The sequence below is a fragment of the Rhipicephalus microplus genome, chromosome 3, assembly GCF_043290135.1.
Source record: "Rhipicephalus microplus isolate Deutch F79 chromosome 3, USDA_Rmic, whole genome shotgun sequence".
NCBI classification, from domain to species: Eukaryota; Metazoa; Arthropoda; class Arachnida; order Ixodida; family Ixodidae; genus Rhipicephalus; species Rhipicephalus microplus.
This window is the reverse complement of record NC_134702.1, coordinates 263,782,827-263,807,470: the sequence shown is the minus strand read 5'-3', so window position 1 is coordinate 263,807,470 and position 24,644 is coordinate 263,782,827. Positions and strand designations below refer to the sequence as shown.

At 45.3% G+C, this 24,644-nt stretch overlaps 1 protein-coding gene across 3 annotated transcripts in view; it reads right to left on the bottom strand.

The window, feature by feature from the left end:
- The window catches only part of Aatf (Apoptosis antagonizing transcription factor), a 119,219-nt gene that overhangs the window by 46,552 nt on the left and 48,023 nt on the right, over window positions 1-24,644 (bottom strand). For 2 of the 3 annotated variants that reach the window (XM_037419773.2, XM_037419781.2), the window contains exons 4-7: window positions 8,978-9,063; window positions 7,741-7,887; window positions 6,121-6,259; window positions 3,240-3,431 (exon numbers count right to left, since the gene is read on the bottom strand). In XM_037419773.2, the coding sequence (XP_037275670.2) occupies window positions 3,240-3,431; window positions 6,121-6,259; window positions 7,741-7,887; window positions 8,978-9,063 (564 nt within the window). The remainder of the gene's footprint in view (window positions 1-3,239; window positions 3,432-6,120; window positions 6,260-7,740; window positions 7,888-8,977; window positions 9,064-24,644) is intronic. The other variant, XM_037419789.2, reaches the window with a different exon arrangement.

The window sequence follows — 24,644 nt, the reverse complement described above, 5'->3', positions numbered from 1 at the left end:
CTTGCGGTCGACTGGGCGGATCAATCGGACACGGTAGGTCAAGTTGCACAGTACCGGCTGAACAGTCGATGAGAGCGGAATGAGTGGACAAAAAGTCAAGACCGAGGATCACATCATTGGTGCAGTGAGAAAGAACAGTGAAGAGAACTGAAGTTTGACGGCCGGCAATAGTAACGCGTGCAGTACAGACGCCAATAACAGCAGCCGTACTACCATCAGCAACGCGAACGCTGCGTAACTCCGTCGTGCGTTGTAACCCAGCACCTTCCACCAAAATGTTGCGTGAAGGCACAAGGGAAACTAGGCGTTTTAAAATATATTTACACAGCGCCAACGCGCAAGCCAAGATGGCGAACAAGAGAGAGCGCGCGCACACACAAGTCACCTCGTCTTCCTCAGCGCCTATCTCACTGTTTAAGTGGGGCATTGTCTCGTAACAATACGATAATTATATTGACACTAAACACATTTTTGTCGTCGCTACCATGTTCCGCCAAAACTACAAGTTGGTAACGTTCCCCACGCATCGTGTATTCTACGAGCACATAAAATTGCGCAAGCTGGGGTGGTGAGCGCTGCTCAAGCTGAGAATAAACGAGACAGCCATCTCCGTTGTTCGGAGGGCGCAGACGACGGTATCCCACCACTTGTTAGATCTGTTGTATAATGCTCAAGCAGAGAGGAAACATGCAGCCCATCTTGACCGAGCATGAAAAGACGCGGGGTAAAAGGGGGTCGCTCGAGCAGCAGCTGTGAACTTTGATTCTAAGGGCATAGTTGAGATAGCTGTTTTCTAAAATCTGGCATTTGGTTCCAACTTGGCTAAGACATCAGCAGTATTAATCGATAATACATTCCTTGTTATATTACTGCTTAATAATCTGGACCACTACAAGCAAAATAAACTTAGGTAGGCTGACAGTCTTTCAAAAGCAAGCTCTCCGACACATAGAAAACCTGAGTTGTCTTGACCACAAAGCACCACTCTCTCAAAAAACGAATTGATCAGCTATATAACCTAAGACTTGCTACATACATACACAGAGAAGTGCAAAAAGATAAATCAACATTTTCACACATGTATTTAACCACATGTGAGCAATATAGTTTAAGATATAGCCACTTCGAACTTCCGCTTTGTGGAACCAAATACAGAACTAATCTGTATTTCTGTATACCTGAAATAATCTGTATACCTGATAACTTCTTTTCTAAATCAACATCCACAAGCTCTATATTATGTAAATGAAGCAATGTCAACATCTGTGCTTAAGCTTGTTGTTAAATATTCTTTCTTGTCTTGTGTGCCCTCATAGTATCAGCAGGGCCTCAAGGGTTATGTGGTGTACGACGTTTGTATTTAAAAAATTAGTACTTTTGTCTAAATTATTTTATGTGTGTTATGAACTGTTCCTGATAGCACTGTGCCTTCTTTTTCTTTTCTCTTAGCGCTTCCGCTTTCTGTTTAATTATATAATTTATATATGTTCGAAACCCTGTTAAAGGAGCACTGACATCTAATTTACTCATGCCAAGATTTTTTGCGTCAACGAGTAGATATAGACCCCGTAGCAGCGATTTGTGACCTAAAATACAACTGAAGAATGAATACCTATCACTTTTATTGATTTATATTACCGGTATCTAGCACCATTCGAAACGGCTGACAATCCCGCGATTTGTCGCGCTAGCAGCACTACCAGTGGTGCGACCTCGTGGTACGGTAACCTCCAGATTGTGATATGAAAAGAAAGCAGCCCCGAGGCTAGACTTATTGATGCTCTTCCTTACTATTTTTGAATGACCAGACTTGCACAATTAAGCAAAGGTTTTACTGATCTTGGGTTATACGCCCAACAAGGGTGGTGGGTGGCAAAAATAATCTTTATGTCTAGGAACTGTAAGGCATGCTGTGAAGGCATTTTTCTGGTGAACTTTAGCCCCATCCCAGTTTTTTGAAAGATCTGCAGAACCTTTTCAACATTCATGCGCTCCTCATTTTTGGGCACTGCTATTAAGTAATTATCCACGTAATGATGACATGAACCATCTTACTCATAGAGTTTCTTAATATACACTAGAGGGAACTCTGGCGCTAGTGTCTATGAGAGCTACAACACACGGCGCTTCAGCGAGCATGGGAATGATGGGCAGTACACACATTTGTCTTATTTTCGTACTTCTGGCCTGCTTCTGTGTTCGTGTGGCTTGGAGCTGTTTTTTCATGAAAACATAAATTAACACAGGTTCACCGTTTGCACTTCACAACTTTATTCTTTTATGCTTACCATTTCGAATCAAGTCACTAAGTTCAAAAGGGTTTGTTCTTTCTTTCAAAACAAAACTGTAACCAGCAATAAACGAAGCCGCAAGTACGATTAGCCGCCCGCAAGTATGAAGACTAGGCAAATGTGTGTACTACCCATCATTCCCATGGTCGCTGGATGATCGCAGCGCCAGAGTGCCCTCTAGTTAATTTTGGGAAACTCTATGATCTTACCCTCCAACTTCTTTTCTAGTCTGGAATTCATTTTCCTGAGGAAGATGTCGCTGAAAACTGGTGCCACCCAAGACCCAATACAGACACCCGCTTTTTGAATGATCGTTTTCCCTTTCCCAACATTGACAGTTGTTTGCAAATGATGTGCGGGAGATACGACCATCGGTAAGACACACAAAGCAGATGTGCCGAATTTGGAGGTCTGAATTATGGAGCCAGACAAAACTGCTTAAGGGCTGCCTAAGGACAACCTGCGTACTACACTCAAACCTCGTTATGACGTAACAGAATATAGCGAAGTAAATGAAATTCCCCTTGAAAGCTTCATTGATCATGCATTTTAAACCTCGTTGTAACGAAGTAAAATTGATCGGTAAATGCATATAATGAACTAAATTAGTCTATCAAATAGTCTATCAAAAAACAAATCGACCGTAGTGTGTTAAGTATATCGTTTTCTGCAGAGTTTTACACTCGTTTAGCACGGCTCTTTCAAAACTTCCACGCCGACCTTACAGCCACAATCCACGCAGCCGAGAGAGCCGTCCTCCTCACATAGCCAGCGGAGAGGATTGAGGAAGCGCTTAGCGGGTCACATGACAGAGAAGCGGCCCCGCGGTACAAAGTGATTTCCCTCTCAAGAGGGCAACGACTGCATCTGGTGTGCAAATAGTGAAATGTGAAGCTAGTGAAACTTTTAAGAGCTTTGCTCTCAAGAAGTGATCTTTGGTAGACCAACCTGTAAGGCTCGAACTTCGTCCAGAATTCTGCAGCCAATGCTACGCAGGCATCCATTTTGCGGCACTTTGTCGGTTTATCAGGACGACCTTGTTTGCAAGCCTTCCTCTTGCCAGGACTGCATTCGGATGGCTCACTTTCGCTCTCGTCTGAGCTCTCCTCAGCTTCGGTGTCACTGGGAATTTCTTCATTTCTGTCAGATCAATGAGAATTAATATTTAAATCAACACACTACGGACTCAGGCTTGCTAGGCTCACAAGTATCCGCCGGAACCCTGAGCACTTTAACTACAGACGAGCCCGCTTATAACGAACTTGAGCATGATGCGGCATACGTTCGCTGTATCCTGAAGTTCGTAGTAAATGAAACACAGCTTTTAAAAAAAGTTGCGAGTGAAAACACGAACTTTTTTGCCCCAAAAAGTCCATGATACACTTGTTTCGAAGAGCAGAAGCAATAAAGGCGGTCTCGAGTTTATTTAAAATGGCAGGGTGCTCGTTCACCGAGGTCCGTGGCATAAGCTGCACGAGGCACTGGCTCCAAAGTTTCATTATTCTCGCAATCCGATTCCTCCAAATCGCTCCCGCCATGTACTTCATTCAAAATGCCCCAATCCGTGCATGGTTCCGCAGTGTCGGCATCATCATCGGCCGTAATGAAACCATCGCAATAGATGTCCCAACCGCTCTCCCAGGTTGGAGTCGACGACGCCCTGCCACTAATCGCCGCAGCAGTTCGGAAGTTTCACGCTCGGCATCGCGTTCGACATCGACGAAGTCGGTCTCGCGAAAACAGTTTCGCGCGCATGTAGTTGTCACCGTCGCTCACGAAATATTCACCATCTCCACAGCTGAATACTGGGACGCTCGAAGCGGCAAGTTGGCTGCCAGGTGGTCAACAGCTATGAACAAGCGCTCCGCAACGCGGCACCTAACGCGCGGATTACGCTCAAGTCAAGCGGTCACACTTTTGACGTTTTGTTGAGCGGCAGAAAAAGCGTGCTAGTCCTCCCGTCGGCCATCATGACCACACACGCACACCAAGGGCGAGCAAGACGCGCACACGTGACACACATGCCAGAACGCGTGGAACAGCTCTGGGCCCATTTCCAGTCAGAAAACGTAATTCGAGCCAGCATGGTGGGCGTCGCAGAGCGGTGGAGACAGGCGAAGGGGTTGCTATCAAGAGAGGAGAGCAGACTTGCGAGAGAAAGGCAAGGGGTTGCAATGAAGAGAGGGGAGGATGCGGCGGGAGGGCGACCTTGAAAGCCCAAACACACGGGAAGGAGGCAGGTTGGGTAGCTTGCTTGAAAGGTCCACGAAACTCGCACGTAGAAAAACTTGGAAAAAGTGCCTGCGCGCGCAGCAGTCAAAGCGCGGTGGTGTTCGGAGAATCAGTGGCCGTGGTCAAAAAATCGTTTTGTTGCGCCGGCAGGTGTGCATGGCCTCATAAACTTCGATATTTCGCTATTCGTTCCCCGCAAATTAACAGCCGTTTCCGTGATTCCGCACACCCGCGGAAGGCATGCTGAGCCGTGGGCAAAGTGAGCGAGAACAAGTCCTAAACACGAAACGAGTCGCAAATTATCAGAGTCAATGGGGTAGCGTACGCTCGTGCACTAGACGCAGACTATCGAATACAGTCGGTGACCAACGATGTTGGCAAATGATTTGGTCACTCCAGGCTAGCGACGCCAATGATAGTAATATCAGCTATCAAAAACAGGGTAGATGGCCGAACGGTCTTCAAAAGATCGGTGGCACCGTGAAAACACGGGCCTCGTCTGGCGATGTGGGGTGCTCAGAATAGCGGGGGGACAAAGGACGGAGGGGTGCGTAACAAAAAGCAGTCAGGACATGGAGTGGAAGAAGGAAACAACTTTCCTTCCTCCATGGGTTGGGGAAAGCGGCAACTAGAGGGTCGCGGAGGCAGGGTCGGCGCTGCCTGATCGGTGGTCGAAATTGGTTTCCTGGAAAGTCGGCAGACAACTGACTTCGTTCGCTATAACTGACCAGGGGCGCTTGGAGATGTTCGTTGTAAGTGCGATTTTGTGCCATTGAACCAATGTATATTTTCACGGTCATGAGGACATTGTTCGTTTTAAGTGAAAGTCCGTTTTAAGTGGGGCTGTTATATGTGGGCTAGACTGTAGTAGTACTATGATGCTTCCACAAATATTAGCATTAGAGTGTTCCTTTAGTATGCATGTCAGTAATGAAAAACTTGTATGTGACTTTGACAAAAACTGCATTTTCAAGTGCTGTCCCAGGCTTCACAGGTGCAGTGTAGCCTCAGCCTCACAAACCTGGTTTGAACACAGCTTTCCTGACTTGGGAGGCCACCTGCTTGAACCTGGCATGGGCTATTCTGGGTTGGCTGTTCCCTTAGTAAACGTTTGCTTCCCTACCTGCAGTTCAGTGTGTGGTCACGTGGACATACGTATGAGTATTCATGCCCAATATATATTTGTGTGAGAAGTCTTAAGTGCTGACACCGTATCAACGGTGAAAATGAAACAGTACTTTGCAATCGCTGCGAATGTGTGGTAGCAGTGACAAAAGGAAGACAGCTGCTGCCACATTGCATTTCTACTTCTCAGCTGTCTACAATGCCACTATTGCACTGCCTTCAGAATCAAGCTTTCACACTATTTTCACACTTTCCAGATCATGTTCACAGCAGAATTATACAACTGTAACATTGCAAACTTGCCGCCATACTTTCTTTTTTTTTGTTTATTGTACAAGAAAGAGCAGTTGAAAATAACATACTCTATAAAGTGTCTTTTAGTTCATGCTTCAAGAAGCAAAAGATGATCACAACAACCGCTAGTTGGGAGCTCATTTCAAAATCACATGCGGTGCACAGGCAACGCACTCACTCGGAGTCAATTTCATCTTCAACCTTCCTTTCCTTGTCTGTGGCGTTCGAGAAGATGCTTTGAATCTCTGGGTACGAATCCCTGAGGTGCTCCTGAAGGGTAAGGAGCTGGTGCATGACTAGTTCAACACTGCTCTTGGCTGTATTGAGAAAAACAGGGAGATAAATTTGTTTATGTTACACAAAATGCAGGCTAAAGCATGAAATACCTTATATTAAAGGAGCCGATAACCATTTTTTATGGTGCCTATTTTTCTTAGCGCGAAAAAGATCTTACTTGCCAGTGAGCCTGATCCTAAAATGGGAAAGTGTAAAACATTGCGAAACATTTCTAATGAGAGTTTTTCTACCTGCAGTGAATATGAAGTCGTAAGCTCACATGCTGCAAACATGCAGGCAGTTCGTATTCAAGCGCAGTGGTTTACTGCACATGCATGCGGAGTGCACGCATCCGCCACAGCATGACTTGGTGGCCGCGATGGCAGCGCCGTTTTTCATCGTGCTACTCCTTTTACATCGTAAGCAGCAAAGAATTGAGTCGGGTTGGATAATATACATACTATAATTTTGAGTACTGGCACACATGACAGCATCAGACTATGCAACCATGTTTAGCAAAGTGATCGACTCCATATTCCACTATCCAACTTTAAGGCTCTTTCTCAAAGCTGCACAACAAGACAGTTTTTGATAAATATAAGAATTATGTAAATTTATAAACCCGAGTCACAACGCGAAAAGAGTGCTGGAATACACCTATAGTTCATGCTCTTTTCATTTCTACTATGATCTAATGGCACGCTCTGACCAGCTGTTGGTCGCTTTAACAGACCAACACCATTAGCACAGGTATTTTGACTGGTGTCCTACAGAAAACAAAAGCCCCCACAAGTTTCTGTGATACTACTGTCATTAAAAAAATGAGATATTGGGGCTGGCCTACAGCAGGAAGCACACAGCACAACATATCACGACCGTGCCTTTCACATGCAGCCACAAGACGTCTCCTTTACAACGGCTGCTACAACATATCAATCTCAGGGTGATATGTTGTATCAGGGTGAGCATAAACCTTCAAACCTCAGGGTGAGGGTAAACAGTTTGTTACTGAAGCGGTTGGCCCTCACAAAAGCAGCTTCAATCCTTAGCGACGGTAGGGGGCAAGATTCTTTCTTTTTTTTGACACTTGCGTGTTTTACCGTCATCTCTTTCAATTGGCTTAGGAATGCTGTCTATTTAATTTATGAAATATTTACAGCTTATCAACACTGATTCACTTCTGACAAATGTGTTTTGTTTTCTCTTCATGCTCAGACTTTGTCAAGTGTGCAATTTGAAATTTATGGCAATGAAGGAGGACATTCGCTTGCACATAAATGCGACTCTTTGTGCTCATAACGTAAAAATGGATTGGTAGAGAGAGGACACCCCTGGAAACCATCGAGGAAAGGTACTTCACTGCGGCCACCACCAGCATGTCACTACTGATGCGAGGCATACATGCTCCCAGTCCAGTCCATGAAGGTCTGCATTGGCACACGGTACAACTCAGTGGGAGCCTCAGTAGTAAAACTGTTTGCAAGGACAAGCACAGTCTGCTATTCAAGCTCATTTTTACCACCTTGGCCAAGGAGATTGCCATTCTTCTTGTCTTGCTCCAGAGCAGCTGCCCGAAACAGGGAATACTGGTCGTGCTTTGGAAAGTGGTTTGCCAGCACAAGCAACTTCTGCAACTGGATCCTCACCTCCAAGACACTGTCCCAGATCTCTGTACAGAAAATGAGGGCAGCAACATTCCATCACATGAAGGAAAAAACAGCTGTTAGTTTTAGGGCTGCAACGTAATTTCATTTGTGCAAGAACACTTATAAATTACAAAATTATCAAAATCAATGACAAGGACACTGTCACCAGATCAATAGGTGATGCCAAATTGCCGCTCTTGTTTCAAAAATTAGTCTAGAACATAGGTTATGGTATGACGAACTTTATTTTAGAATGTAGAATAAGAGTGAAAAATAAAATTATGACAATCTTTGAGACAGGTTGGCTACAATTGATTTGCTTCTTGTACACGTGTTGTTGTCGTAGAACTTAAGGTTATCTGCCAGGAATAAGATACAAGTGGACAGGGAGACTAATACGCAAGGAAGAAAACCTGACTCTAGCATGCTTCGAAACACATCTACACAGGCTACAAGTGGAGTCGTTGCAGCTTAATAAAGCCAACAGACAATGAAACCAACAAAGGCACAGGGGACTTTATTTGTAAACTTTAACTATAATATAGTAATTATGCTTTAAATAGGAAGACATTAATTGGACACAAACTATTTGCCACCGGACCAAACCTGCAGCCTACAGATGAAATAATTAGGTCCAGCTAAACACCAAGTGCCATGGCTATGGTATGCAACTGCCTAACGCTCCCATATAAATAATTGATAAAGTGGTAGGAGAATGACCACTGCAGTAGCCCAACTGGTAGAGCATTAGATTGGTGAACATGGGACCCAAAAATTCTAGGTTTTATTCATAATCAAGGCAAGTTTTTTTTTCCACAATGCTTCTTTCCTATTCATGTAATAATTAAAACGCTACAGTTAAAACCTTCCTTGGTCACACTGCCTGCTGGCTTTGTTGGGATGTGTCCAGCATTGCCCTTGATCCTTTACTTTTCTTAGGTTGCTTCTCAAGTTTCTAAAAACAAGCCTACAATCAAGAGCAGGTAATGAAAACATGAAATTACGGAAACGATATGACGGTGTGGCCTTTGCTTATTGGCTGCTTGTTTGCATAGAACAAATAAACTGCAAGCATGCCAGCTGCTTTCATATGATGCCCATGTGGAAACTCACGCAGTTGGGAATGGACTGCTTTTCCCTTCTTCACTTCAGCTGCAATGTCCACAGTTGAAAAGTTGTCTACACCACCAGACTTTGAGCTGGAAGTAAACACAGGATATGTCCTTGAAGTAGACTACGAACCACTTGCAGAAATTCCAACTCAAGCAATTCCCTTATATAAAATTACTGGATGAAATGCTAGGATGTAGTTTTCCTTCACTATGAAGTGAAAACTAAACCTTCAGGACCATTATAAATTACAGGTGAGAGCGGCTTTTTATGAAAAACAATCACGTACAAAACAACCTGTAAAATTGAAGCGCATACAGGAGCTGATACAACTGTGGTGTCGCAGCCAGGGGGCCACGAAAAAGCCGAAAAACCACCATAAAACAACAAAACAAAATGCCGCTTTAATTTAGAGCACCCATATATGCAAGACAAGGACAGCACCACCAATGCTTCTAGACTACGCACTGAAACTAAAACTAGCGACACAACATATTCCCCCTTGAAACATTCAGTGTTAGTAAGCTGCTGGTGTGTTAAATACACGACACTTTGTACACAGCTCTCGTCACAAGGCGTATAAAGAAACTAATGACCAGTCACCAACCTAAAAACAGTTAACACATTTGTTTCCGAAGGATGAAAAAGACAGCAGAACGTCTTCCAATCATTGTTGACAGAATGAGAATAAATGAAATACAGAGCATGCCCCTGGCCACCTTTTTGTCTCCGAGCTCCAGCTTCAATCTGTTTTCTTTAACAACTACAAAAGAATACTGTGTATACAAAATGCAGGGCTCCCTTACAAAGCTTGTTCCTAACAAATTATCGAAGAAGAGGCTGCATAAAAAGAAACCACTATCTGTCACACATCGGAGCATTTCGAAGGGCAGCTTGCCCTTGGTGGTTGAACACACACTGAAGCCGGACACAGCTGTGGTTCAGGAAGGTCCGCATCTGAAGCAGCTTGGCTGGCAACCACAGCAGGAAGAGGTGCACTTGCTTGTGGTTAAGGCGTGCTGGGGTCTAGAGGTCGATGTTTCAGCAAAGCTGTCTGTACGAAGTTTTTGAACAAACGGTTGGAGTGTTCTACTAGTCCATTTACCAGGAAGTAGTACAATAAAGACTGAGAGAGGCGAAAGGCATGATTGTTCAGAAACTGGCTGAATTCTTGGGAGCAAAACTGAGGGCTGTTGCCACACACAACTTCGTCGAGCTAGCTTTCTCTAGAAAATACTGAGAGCAGAAAGCTTGTCACTGTGTACACCAACACCTCACTGCAGAACTGTATTTTCGGCCACTAGGGGAAGTCATCTATAAGGGTGATGGCGAACCGGCAACGAGCTCTTTCCATGAGGCCGACACAATTGATGGCGACCTTCTGCCCCGGCGGCTCTGGAAGGGGAACGGGTTGCAGCAGAGTTAATGCACTCTTGGCACTCTCGTCAGCCTTCTGGCCAACTACGCATATGTGGGTGGCAAGCTCTACTTGTCTGTCTATTTCAGACCATCAAAATCGCTCTCGAAGTCGTCTTTATAAAATCTGTCTAGTTTAAAAACTCAGCGGTATTGTTCCGGCCGCCGCAAGCGCTGATCTCGCAACAGGCTTCAGCCAGTCCAGCAACGTGTGACAGATTGTGTGTTTGTTTAGATGCAATTGTGTAGTGTATGTGTGCTGTAATATGCAAACTGAAGAGATTTCGCATGCTGTTGTGTTCTATGTATAATGAAGGAATGATGACAACAAAAGGGAACAACAAGCATCATCGCAGAGTGAGGCACCATGAGATCGGCGCTCGAGCTCCTCTATCTTCCTCGTCCTGTCGCTATCTCGAATCTTCCACCTGCCCATTTGGTTCGCCCAATAAACCTCTTTACACTTGGTGGAGGTGCGGGGTAACCACATCGCCTACAACCTGGAACTCCGATCCTGCACCCTGCCGTCGACCATGCAAGTTGACGCTGCCCAACAAACAATACCTCTCGCGGCCGCTACTTGCCCAGGCCCGGTTCATCAGCGAGACCCACCGATCTTTGCCGGCACTGAAGACCAGGACGTCGACGACTGGCTGGCGTCATACAAGAAAGTCAGTGGACCCAACAGGTGGGATGACTCTGCTAAGTTAGGCACTGTCAATTTTTATCTCACCGACGTGGCCAAGCTGTGGTATACGAACCACGAAACCGAGTTCGCGAATTGGTCCGCCTTCAAGGAGGCAATATGTGCCATTTTTGGTCGTCCTGTCTTACAGAAGCTACGCGCCGAACAACGTCTGCGCACACGAGCACAGGAGCCAGGTGAAACTTTCACATCATATATAGAAAATGTGATCGATCTCTGCCAGCACGTCGATGCTTCCATGAGCGAGAGTGCGGAGATACAGCACATTATGAAGGGCGTCGACGATGACGTTTTCCAGATACCTCTCGCGAAGTCTCCTAGCACTGTGGCAGAAGTAGTGACTTTGTGCCAAAGCTATGATGAATTGCGGAGGCAACGAGCTCAGACACGACGCTCATTCCAGACAATCCAAGCAGTGACCGCACTGGACGTTATGACTGACCAGACAAACTTTCTCGCACAAATGAAAGACTTCGTGCGAGAGAAAGTGGCTCGGCAGCTTTCTCTGCTGCCTTTTGCTCAACGCCAGGAGCTCTCGCACCAACAGCCACTGCGACACCCACCACCATTGGCTCCCATGCTCCGACATGTGGTCCAGGAGCAGATTTCCGAGGCTATGCCGGTGCCCTTGCAGCAGCCCCCCGTCACCGCACCTCTTACTTACGCTGAGGCTCTAAAGCGGCAGCAGCCCCACCACCCCCCGCCGTTCCAGGGACTGCCGTATACCTCAGCCCCGACTCAGCCGTCTGCCACATGGGCTGCTCCCCTCGTCGCCAATACTTGGAGAACGCGCGATAACCGGCCCATCTGTTTTGCGTGCGGCGGCCCTGGCCATATCGCCCGTTACTGCCGTCGTCGCGTGCCGGGATACATAGACGCCCGGACACAGAACAGCTTCATGGACCTTCCTCCATCCCGTCTGGAAAATTCTGACCCTCAGTCAAGCTCGTCTTCACGGGAATGTCCCCGTACTATGTCTGGTCGCTCACCTTCACCCCGTCGTCGCGAGCATGTCACCCAGGGTCCGATTAAACCGCTCAGTCAGGCCATTCGTCTGAGGGTGGCCTCTTGTACCGGCGCAATTACTCACCAGACGGCAGGAAGTGGCTGCTCGTTATTCCCCGGAAGCTGCGCTCTACAATCTGTGCATCATTTCACTCCGACCCGCAATGTGCTCACGCCGGTGTCTTCAAGACCTACGAACGTCTAAGGAAGCGGTACTACAGGCGTGGCATGTTTACTTTTGTTCGACAGTTTATTCGCGGCTGTCACGAGTGTCGGCGACGAAAACAGCCACCGAATGCAGGAGCAGCTCCACTACAGCCGCTTGCGTACACTGACCGCCCATTCGATCTCGTCGGAATCAACCTTTATGGACCACTGCCATTGACCACAGCAGGTAACCAGTGGGCTATCGTTGCTGTAGATCACCTGACACGGTACGCCGAAACCGCTGCTCTTCCTACGGCGACCACTCAGGACGTCGCATCTTTCACCCTCCATTGGTTTGTGGTGCGTCATGGCCCTCCTCGCGAGCTCCTCAGTGACCGGGGCCATGTATTTCTATCTGACGTAATCCAAGCACTTCTCCGTCAGTGCCATATTGTACACTGGACGAGTACTGCTTACCACCCTCAGACGAATGGCCTGACTGAGCGGTTTAATCGGACCCTGGGTGACATGCTCGCGACGCATGTGGCATCTGACCAAACAAACTGGGACCTGGTTCTTCCATTTGCGACCTACGCGTACAACACCGCTACTCAAGTCACCACCAGCTTTTCCCCATTCTACCTTCTATACAGACGTCAACCATCGCACACAATTGACACTTTGCTGCCATATGCACCAGATGTATCTGAGTGCATGACCGTGTCTGAAGCCGCCCGTCACGCCGAAGAATGCCGCCAACTAGCGAAGCAGTTTACTACGGCTGACCAGCAATGCCAGAAAAAGGCCCGCGATGACGACCACCCTCCTGTCGCAAAGTTCGCCCCTGGAACCGTTGTATGGCTGTATGTACCACCCTGTGCACCTGGTTTGTCTACCAAGCTACTTTTAAATTACCAAGGTCCATACCGGGTGGTAGAGCGCACATCACCCGTCAATTACGCCATTGAACCGCTTACGCCACTCGGTGACCATCGTTGGCGTGGACACGATATTGTTCACGTGGACCACTTGAAGCCGTACTTCGACCCGCTCGTTCCCACCTGTTAGATTGCCAGGATGGCTTGATCTTTCTCGACGGGGGCAATTATAATGAAGGAATGATGACAACAAAAGGGAACAACAAGCATCATCGCAGACTAAGGCACCACGAGATCGGCGCTCGAGCTCCTCCATCTTCCTCGTCCTGTCGCTATCTCGAATCTTCCACCTGCCCGTTTGGTTCGCCCAATAAACTTCTTTACATATGTAGCATATGTGTGTGCATGTGCAATGCCAACTTGTGTGCCTAGATGCACAAGCAGCTATGGGACTAACAATCCACTGAGACACTTCTACTGTGCTCCACGTATTTCGGCTTTCTGTGCAGCATAAAATTGGGCTAGTCTCCGTCTCGACAAAAAGGCTGTCGGACAAATCACGTGTTTGCGATGCGCATTTTCATGATGAGGCCATCTTTAGAACATACAGCCACGTTGTCGATGGAAGAAAAGATGAAATCGGTCGCGGTAATGAAGGTGATTCTTGTGCTGGAAAGTGTGTTTGAAGTTTTTCCTAACCTGCCATTGTATCCTTCTAAGACTCCAAAAAAGTTCCATCAAAGCAAGACAGTCAAAGAAAAATGGTTAAGCACGTTAAATTACCCTGCATAGCAAATGAGTTATGCAGAAATCCGCAAGGTGGCGTAAGGGTCAAGAAAGGGAAAGAAGACAACCACCCATTTGTAACAAGAAGCCAGAAGAAATCCGTACAAATTTCTCAGAAAGAAAAGCTTTTTAGTTGCTGAAAAATTTGTCCTGGTTTGGGGTTTAAACACAGGACCAACGCTTTTCCGGGGCGATCGCTCTACCTATTGAGCTAACACCCTGCATGCCTAAAAACTGTGGTTAACTTAGACTCCACATTGGTAAGCAGCACACTTAGTTTGAGTGATATTGGAAGTGTTCGTTTGCCCTTTGAGAGTTGGCGCAGCATTTGCCAGATCTGATGAACATGGTAGCTTTGTGGCCTATTGTGCAATAAAGGCTGAAGAGTGCACACTAGTCATTGAAAAATGCGACATTGCTGAAGATATGTCCGTAAGGGTATCAGTTCACACGGGAGTATTGCTAAGACATTTAAATCTGACACTGTTACTGCATTTTCACACTTGACAAAACTGCCTGCTTGTGTTGATGCACTCAATGTGTGCCCAGCAATGGCATAGCCAGAAATTTTTTTGGCGGGAGAGTGGGGGTCAATCATACTTTTAGTATGTTTGCACGTGCATTTATATGTGTGTGTGCATCTATATGCAAGGAAAAATTAAACATTTTGGGTTATATTTACCCTACGCCCCTTTTTTTTTCAGGCTATGCCCATGGTGCCTAGGCTTCGAAAAAGTATGCGTAAGGGTCCTAGTATATAGAGGGGAAGCATCTCCTGTGAATAAGAGTCAATTAACGTCCCAAAACCATCGTATGATTATGAGAGAGGCTGTAGTGGAGGGCTCCGGAAATTTTTGAACACCTTGGGTTTTCTAAGTGCACATAAGTCTAAGCACATGGGCCTCCAGCGATTTTGGCTACATCCAAAATGCGGCCAAGAATCAATCCCCAAAGTTATGAGTCAGCAGCCGAACATGACCACTAGATCACAAGTTGCTGTGAAGTATTAACCAAGAGTACAATCTACATACAGTGTACGAAGCTCTCAACTTGTGCACATGCGTTAGCAAAAAAAATTGCCCCCACCTCCCCGAAGGAAATCGTGAGGAAATGGCAATGCATTTCTTGCGCCAACAGTATACGACGTAGTAACTTTAATGGCATAAATTAATGACAAGGTGAGGATGAGATGAGGATGACAAGATGAGGCCTAGAATCGGGGTAACTCGCTGCTATTGCATTAGCACGACTAAATACTGTTTCCATCTTTGCACTGTCCGGAGCTGGTCGAGCATGAAAAAAAACATCACTGCGCAAGGGCACACATAGGTTACTGTTAGCAGCGCTGATGGAGTGAGCTTAGTATGTGATGCACTGCATGCAACTGACTAGGGATGCTCAGCTTGACGTTGCAGAAGGCACATCACATGTAGCTGCGCTCGTTTTCACTAATTGATTGCCACAAAAACATAGACACTCGAGCCGACCAAGCCTAACGAGTCTTCCATCAGCTGTGCTGCTTCCATGTCATAGTTTCAAAATGAGTTGATGGCAGCACGCAATCATGCAGATGAGCTGGAGTGTTCATCCACGCATGCGCAAACAAAGATAAGGTCGTGCCTGCACTTTGGGTAACAGTACGATAACGTCATCACATATATTTCTATGTTGGTAACGGCGGTACATTTAAGGTGACAGAAATTTGAGGCAGATACTGCTTAGTTGCGCTGCACATTTCTACGGCACCTTGGAGATTCCGTCCTATATGCGCATCACACTTGCGTGGCTGCATCTTCTGCAATCAGTCCTCCTAACTTAATTGCTGTGATCTCGCTACTTTGCCAACGTCACTGTACTGCCGTCAGCAGCTAGTATACCGAAGGCATTCACATTGCAGCAATGCTTCACCACCGGGAGTTGGGGCTCAGTTAAATGGGCCCTGCAACATTTTTTTAGCATGGTGAGAAAATTCTGCCAATCGGTAGTTGAGGCTCCCAACAACACGCAAGCCAAATATTATAGCGCAGCATGCAGCCTATAGTTCACAACAAATTATCAAAGTCAGCTAAAAATTGATTCTTTTTCTCTCAACAAATGACGGAAGAGGCTCAAAAATCACTCGTAAAAAGCCCATCTATCAGCCATTGGCTGATTTGAACATGGCACGCTCGGTCGTTACAGAGATCGCCGCAAAAGGCCGCGACTTGTCCATGCGTGTGCGTGCAATCACACTAAAGAAGTCGTGCATTCGAAGAAAAAAAAAAGAAAAAAAAAAGAAAAAAAAGTGATCAAGGTCCAGAGGCACGCGTGACGTATTTACTTTGTGGCTGTCATCCCTCCCTGCATAACTTCCAGTGCTTTCGTTGGGACGAAAGAAGAGATAATGCAATTGCAGCATGTGACAAATCTTTGTAACTCCACTCGTACTGGACGGATTCTTAAAATTTTTGCGGCGTTGAATTCATGAGACAATAAGCTCTTCCAGTGAATTTGTTCCTTGGCTACTTGAAAACGTGTTTCAGGGCCCCTTTAAAGGGCCTGTCAACAGGCTTAGACTTTTTTACACTCCCTCAAAGAAGCTTGGCAATTCGTAGAGTAGACCACGGCGATCACCTTTTCTGAATATTACTGCTCTGCATGCCACGGAAAGCCTCCATTTTGAAAAACGATTCCCGCACTCCTTTCTTACACGTGGTTAATCCTTTCACGCGCACCGATGCAAAGTCGCCAATGAGCGATTTGACATAGCACGCAGCTCGTCGATTGGTTTAAACTAGGAGTGTGCGAATATCAAAATTTTCTAATACGAATTGAATACGATTACACAGCTTCGAATGCGGATAGAATATCGAATAATGAAGAGGTGCAATTTTTTTTCACCAGTAACCTTTTACTCAATCATATAAGTTATTGCACACAAAAATTTAAAAAAAAATGTCACCATCTGTACTTGCCAGAAAGCATAAGACTAATAGTTGAGCTTGTGACTGTGATGTTGGGTTCAATTCACTGATGAACAAACCTTTTGTATCTTTTTTTTTTGTGTGTGGTAGCACTTTATTACGAAAAATAAAACAAAGAAAAGCTTTTGTACCTGCATTGATGGCTACTGAGCATGAGGCCATTGGTTTGATTTTGTAACAGTCAACAGCCATGTACTTAAGTCTAAGCGCTTATTAAAGCAGTCTAGGTGGTCACAATTCATCTAGTTTTGGCTCAAAAGTTCTCATATCTGGTCAAGCCACTAAGGAAAGTAGGAGGCCCTGCCGCGGTGGTCTAGTGGCTAAGGCCGGCGACTGCATTTCCGATGAAGGCGGAAATGTCGTAGGCCCATGTGCTCAGATTTGGGTGCACGTTAAAGAACCCCAGTAGGTCGAAATTTCTGGAGCCCTCCCCTACGGCATCTCTCATAATTATGGTGGTTTTGGGGCATTAAACGCCACATATAAATCAAATCTCAATCAATCAGGAAAGTAGAAGTACATGGGGCATTTTTCGAATACACAACAACACTCGTTATATCGCTTGCTTCTGTTGCCTTTCTCGAGGACCGCGTTTGCCATTTTCTGATCAAGAATGCTGTGTTGCGCTGATAGCTACACAATCGTGACCGAGGTGTACCGCGCGAGCATCAATAACGCGAGGTAAGTGCCCGAGATAGATGATTACTGATTTGTAATAAAAAGACGCTACAAATATGCCTTTTTGTTGACGGAGCCACATTTCCCGGCAGCAAGGGCACTATTTTGCCGCATCGCGACCACTTTCGGTGCACTGGCTATAGACGGCAGTGAACTGACGTTGGCAAAAGAGCAAGATCGTAGCAACGGTGTAACGAAAACGAAGGGTTGATTGCAGAAGACGTTGCCGCGCGAGCACGATGCACGTACGACGGATTTTCAAAGCCGTTTTGGGGAACGCAGCGTAACTATGCAGTAATCCGTAAGTCACCTTATGCGCATCACCGTTAGCAACAAAAAACTACATGTGATGACGCCATTGTAATATTACCGAAAGTGCATGGCCATTGTACGGAAGAACACTTCAGCTCATTCGCATGACCATATCAGCTATCATGAAATCATTCTGGAACTATGATCAGGGTATACAAGCTGAAGTAGCGACACAGCTGACGGACGACTCGTCAGGCTTCGACACGTGCACATACGTTTTAACGGTAATTCATTGGCGAAAATTGGCGTGGCTATACATGAAACACATTATCGTACGTCAAGCTGAGCGCGCCCCTAGCTAGTTGCATACGGTGCATCGCCTATTAAGCCCACTCCATCAGTGCCGTGCCCTGTAACGTATACGCGTGCATTTGCCCTTGCGTAGAGATTTTTTTTATTTGTGCTCGCTCAGCCCCAGACCAGACAAGGGTGTGAAGACTACTTTGTCAAGGCAATGGGGCGGCGGCGAGTTGCCTTCGTTTCCATGAGTGATGCGCACTTGCGGTCCTGCGCACAAGGGTGCAGCAGCAGATGGCCTGGTCAGTACGCTTACATAAACCGTAACAGCACTAAACTGCTAAGTCACACGTACTGCTGCGCAGGCAGTACATGATTTAGATTGAGATATTTATCATTGATAGGCTTCTCGCGATGACTTGCGGCTGCATTCATTGGTAGCCATCATCACGCTCCCATGAATTTTCCTGCAAGCATCACCGCACTTGCGTCGAACTCATAGTAATCACTGCATGATATACTGTGGTTCTTATGACAAATGCACAAAATCGTAAGTTCTTCACAGCGACATATGCGAAATAGTGAATTTTAGGTTCAGAGCGAATAGCGATTTTGGTATTCAATTTCATATCAAATTCGAATAGTGTATATGACATATAAAGAAAAATGAACATATTTATCATAGTCTAACTAACCTGTGCAATATTTTTTTAAAATGAAATAGAGCCTCCATGCAAATTTCCTTTCTTTTCGTTCAAAAGAAGTTCAAAGAATTTGGAGTAGTAGCAGGACTTTACTTTCAGCAGGATGCGAGCCATAACCCTTAAAATACGTAACATTTTAAGATTTATTATACTTAGAGCATATAAGGGGTCATAACTAGCTTTTAAGCTAAATAAAGTGAGTTGATTTGAGAGTAATATTTTCACTAAAAGGGGCCGTGCGACACTTTTTCAAGTAGCCATGGAGTGCATTCATTAAAGAAGCTTATTTATTGCCTCATGAATTCACCGCCACAAATAATTTTAGAATCCATCCAGTACACGCGGAGTTGCGATGATTTCCCGCGCGCTGCTAGTGCATTCTCTCTTGTCATCCCGACGAAAACACTGGAAGCTAAATAGGGAGGCATGGCACGAGAAAAAGTAAATACATCGCACGTGCTTTTTGAGCTTGTGGAATCATTTGCCGAGAGAAGACAGCAATTTTCCGCTGACTTTGAGAATTTCTTGTGAATCGCACGCCTCGTGCTGCGCTATAATATTTGATTTTCATGTCCTCCGTAGCCTCGAACTACCTATCGGGAGCGTTTTTTGACCATGCTCAAAAAGTGTTGCAGGATCCCTTTAAATTTAAAGCGGGGCTTTGAGGCAGAGCACATTTCTCCTGCATAAATTCTTTCAGAGTTCAGTGCCCCTACACTGCAGTGAAGCAACCTTTACAGGAGGTACATTCTGATTAATACGCATTTATTCGTTCCTTGCCAATACTTCGAAATTTTCAATAATTTAAATTTTATACAAAGTGAATTTAAATACCCTAATATTTGTTTAAATATTTGAAGCATTCCAATATTCACACAAGCCTACGAACGGATATTCGTGAACATCGAATATTTGAGGAATATTCGAGTTACTTTAAATATTCGAAATTTTCGAATGTGTAGTTATGGAATCGAACATAAATGTTACAAATACAATATTTGCCGAATATTTGAAACTTTTGAATATTCCCACACCCATATTTCTAATTTATATACAAAATTTACCCAATAACTCGTCTTCAAGCATGTGACTTTTTGCAGATGATTGTATTCTATACCGCCCCATTAGATCTGCTGCTGACCACTTGGCACTCCAGTGTGATCTCAGTCTTATTAACGAGTGGTTCAATACATGGCTAATGACCCTTAACACATCAAAACGTAATCACATTCAGCCATAAACATAACTTTAACTATATATACTGCGTAAGTCAAGACAACTTACTATCCCACGTGTCTCATCATGAATACCTTGGTGTTAGCCTTCTTCACATCTGTCATGGTCCTTTCATATTTAATCAGCATGAGCCAATGCTTCAAAATTCTTGGATTACATAAGGCGTAACCTCAGAAATTCACCCTCGAATATTCCTAAATTATCTTACCTCATCCTTGTTTGCCCACAACTTGAGTTCACATCCTCCATGTGGTCTCCATATCATAACAACATGGCCACCGCACTAGAACATACCCAAAATACGGCAGCACGCTTCTCTCTCGAAACTATATAGTTACCATTGCAGTGTCATACAGATCAAAGACAATCTAAGCCTACAATTATTAAATATGCGCGATGACATAACCCTATTAGCATCATTCCACTCTGACAGGTCATGTTATATTCTTCTCGATGTCCGCAACCCAAACATCCAGAAGACTGCATAATAATTTCAGTTTTACTCCATATATAGACGTACATTAATATTCAACCCATCAGAACTTACACACACTATTACATTATGGAATAACCTGCCCAACAACATTGCTTCATTGTTCAACCCTATCACATTTCATCACCAACTAATTGCTCAGTTTTACTGCCATCCATTAAATAAGCTAAATTTATATATATTGTGTCAGTATTATGTATCATGTATTTATTCAGTGTTTATTATGCATTATGCATGTTTTATGTATGAAGTGTTCAAATTTTTCTGTGTGATATACACCATTTCTTTCTGGTGATTGCTACTTTCTATTTATTTTTTGCTAACTGATAGTATTTCAGAGCCCCCCTTACACAATGCTTGATAAGCCTGTAAGGAATTTCAAATAAATAAGTGAATAAATAAATAAATAAAATCTATTTAGAACAGTACACCAGAACACCCCTCATCAGCTGCTGGAAGGCTGAGAGGGCAGATGCTAACCCAAAGTATATGCGCTTGAAACGAAACAGGTCATTATGAGTCATGAGTCACCAATACAGTCATGTCTCAACTATTGAGATGCAGCAGTACTTGGTGGTAGTTGAACGCATGATTTAGCTTAGAGAAGATTGTTGCAGTGACGAGGTTGTTGAAGAGCTCTTGCATTAGAGGAAGTGGAAAACTACAAGCGATGACAGCTTTGTTAGGTTCCCAAAGGTCAACACAAAGTCAAATGCCACCATTGTTTATATTACGATAGGGGACACCCACTTTGAGGCATTAATGGGCTCGATGACATCCAGTTCTTCCAATATAGGGAGCTCTTTTGTTCAAACATGAGGCCGGAGGGTTAATGAAAAAGCTGGTAGGGCATCTGCCACTCTCTCAGTCAGGCAAGAGGTGGAGCAAGAGCAAGGCGGCTTCTATGATCCCTCGTAATCGGACCTGCAGTCCGGCAACCCGTCCTTGCAATAGCTATCCACTAGGGCACTGGTGAGAAAGAACTGGCAGAGTGGCTGGCCGATTGCTTCCCACAAATGCGACTAGCCCATCCTGTGGCCATCACCACCACGCCTGTTCCCAAGCCGGAGCAAGGCTACCATCCTGCCTAGACGACCAGTCAGATTGCAGCTGTTTCAAGAACTAATTTTTGAACAGGAACTGAATGCTGTTCTGGCCAGAATCAAGTGCTGTAATGCCCCTGGCACTGGCGGCATCACGCAGCATATGCTGCGCAACTTGGCTGCATGATGACGCCTGCTGAGGACTTTCAATGATGTCAGGCACTCTACTCAAGGCCTGACTGACCACTGTGGTGGTGCTGGTCTGTAAGCCTGGCCGCCCTTGTGCAGCCATTGCATCCTACGGGCCCGTCTCTCTCACCTCTGCTGCCTGCAAGCTCATAAAAGTCATAGCCCTGGCACGCTTAAATTGAATTATGGGGGCGAAGAAGCTTCTAACAGAACTGCAGACAGGCTTCCAACGCCACCGCTGCACAGCAGACTGCATTGCGGACGTCGTCTCCACTTTGAAGGAGGCCAGGAGCAACGGCAAAGTGGCCCTCCTCGTCCTGCTCTATGTCCAGAGCGCTTTTGACGGCCTGCCTCATATGGTCATCGAGAGTGCTCTGGATGCTACCTTCGTACCTTCATCAGCGCCTTCCTGGCTGGGCCGACCCTGCCGGTTGTAATTCGACGCATGTTCAGTGGTCTACAGCCAGTGACAGCCGGCGTTCCGCAAGGTTCTGTCCTGAGCCCCCTTTTGTTTCGCCTAGTGCTAGTGGGGCAGCCTGCCGTGATACCCATTGACAAGCGCTACCCCACGCAGGGCTCCTTGTATGCAGACGACGTGGCACTGTGGGTTAAGGGGCCAAGGTGAAGCCTCACTGCCATTAGGCGCTACTTGAAGCGCTGTCTGGATGCTATAACCTCCTTTTTCAGAGCGATCAGACTGACGCTATCACCAATGAAGACGAAGGTGGTGCTTGTTCAACCCAGAGCTGCTGTGCAAAGAGCCATTCAAAGGCTTGTGCTGGCAGGCTAGTCCTGTAGAGCAAGACAGTGACATACTTGGGGCTAAAGATCGACCACCGCCTGACTAGGATACCAGCCGACAAACTTGCCACCTGCAAGGCAACAAGGGTCGAGACTGTTGTAAGCAAGCTGCTGAGCCGAGGCTAACCCCACGGTTAGCCCTTCGGCTCTATGAAGAGACTGCAACAGCAGTGCAAACTCATGCACTGCCCCTGGTGCAAGTGGTGCTCCACCTCAAAGAGCAGCCGGAGCAACAACACCGCATGACAATTCGGCACTTCATGGGACTCCCGTGGCTACAACATTGGCGGAGGCCCAGACATGGCCTTTGTCACTCCTTACGCTGCGACAGGCGCAGCATCATGTGGATCACCTTCACCAGGCCCCCGGAGGCGCTGCCCTACTTCGGAGACCGTAGAGCCACGGCTGCTCCATCTCCCACTTTGGTGCAGCCTGCCAAATGCTCCTCTTCACTTCTGAAAGCGCTAGTTCCGTTTCAACCCGCTGCATCGGCTGTGGCACTAGCTATTGGCGGCACAGGTAGTTTCACGTGTTTGTGATCAGTGCTTTGCGCTCACATGAACAGGCTGCATTCCTTTAGCTAGATTAGTGGCCAATGACTGCAGGATTCATGCTCGTTTACATGAAAAAAAATTCCAGGGCTTTCAAGGACTTTCAAAGCCATGTGTGCCAAGTTTTAAGGACAACATTGTTAAAAATACAACTAACATGTTAAGGGAAGCATAGAGGCTTGAAATAACTAGAATTCATTGAAAAAAGACAACATCACTGGAGCAGACGTCAAAAACACGGCTCCAACATTTTCTTACCAGACAACCTCCAATAATAGTTTCTTATATGTAATCACTCACAGTACGCCACAAATTACAAACTTTTATTCAGATAGGAAAAACTAAGAAACAGTTGTTATACAATGCCTAGTTGCTTTTTCTGAATTTTCATATCAATATCCACTATCTCCTGCTGCTTGGACTTGGCAGTCTTCCTAACGTTTGACTTGATGCAAGTCAATTTGCTGATTGTGTCCGTCTTTTCTGCATATGAGTCTGCTGTAGCTGTTAATTCCTTAAAGGCACAGTAAATAGAAACAATGAGTTGTTTTAGAATGATAAACTGCACTCTGAGAACACTAATGTTTAAGTTTCACTGTCATAGGTTCATTATTAGGGGATTGATTGATTGATTGATTTGTGGGGTTTAACGTCCCAAAACCACCATATGATTATGAGAGACGCATTACAATGTACTTCAATTTTATCGATTATAAGTTACGTAGGACCCAGTAGACACCTTCAAAAATTCATGACGTCACAGTGAGGGAATACGAAGGTGGCATTTCCACCTGGAGTTTCGTGCATTTCAGTGCTTACCAAGTGTCGTTCCCGGTAAAAGTGGTATTTTGGAGATTGTGAAATTGTACTTTACTAATATGCGAAAAAGCATTTTGCTCTTTAATATCCCTTTAACAGTGTCTTCTAGTTTATTTTTTTTTGTCAAAACGCAACATTTCTCTTTCTCATTCTCATTCTCCTGCACGGTGTTGATTTGTGCATAAGCTGCTGATGTTCTCAATTTTTTCGTGATGAACACATTACATATGCCATTACATTACATTACATATACACTTACGGTATCAAAAATAATGCACTGTAAAATGTGAGATGGTGTAAATAAAAAAAAAAAAAACGGAATTCAAGGATTTGCGAAAATTCCAGCTCTTCCAAGGCCTTGAAAACAAACTTCAAATTCAATGATTTTCAAGAATATCAAGGACCCACATGAACCCTGTGCGTGACACATATTAGAGCAAACAATATGATGAACACAGAATAGAAGACTAACCCAACCGTGGTGGTTAAAGCCAATGTGCTATGCGATGTCACGTACTGCATGTTAAAGAACGCCAGTTGGTTGAAAATATCCTAACCCTTCACATCAGGGTGGCTAATAATCATATTGTAGTTTTGACAAGTAAAACCCCAGATATTATAACAGTTCGCCTTAGTGGAACAGTAGCTAGGGTACTCTGCTGTTGATCCCAAGGTCGTGGGTTCGATCCCAGCGGTCGCATTTTCG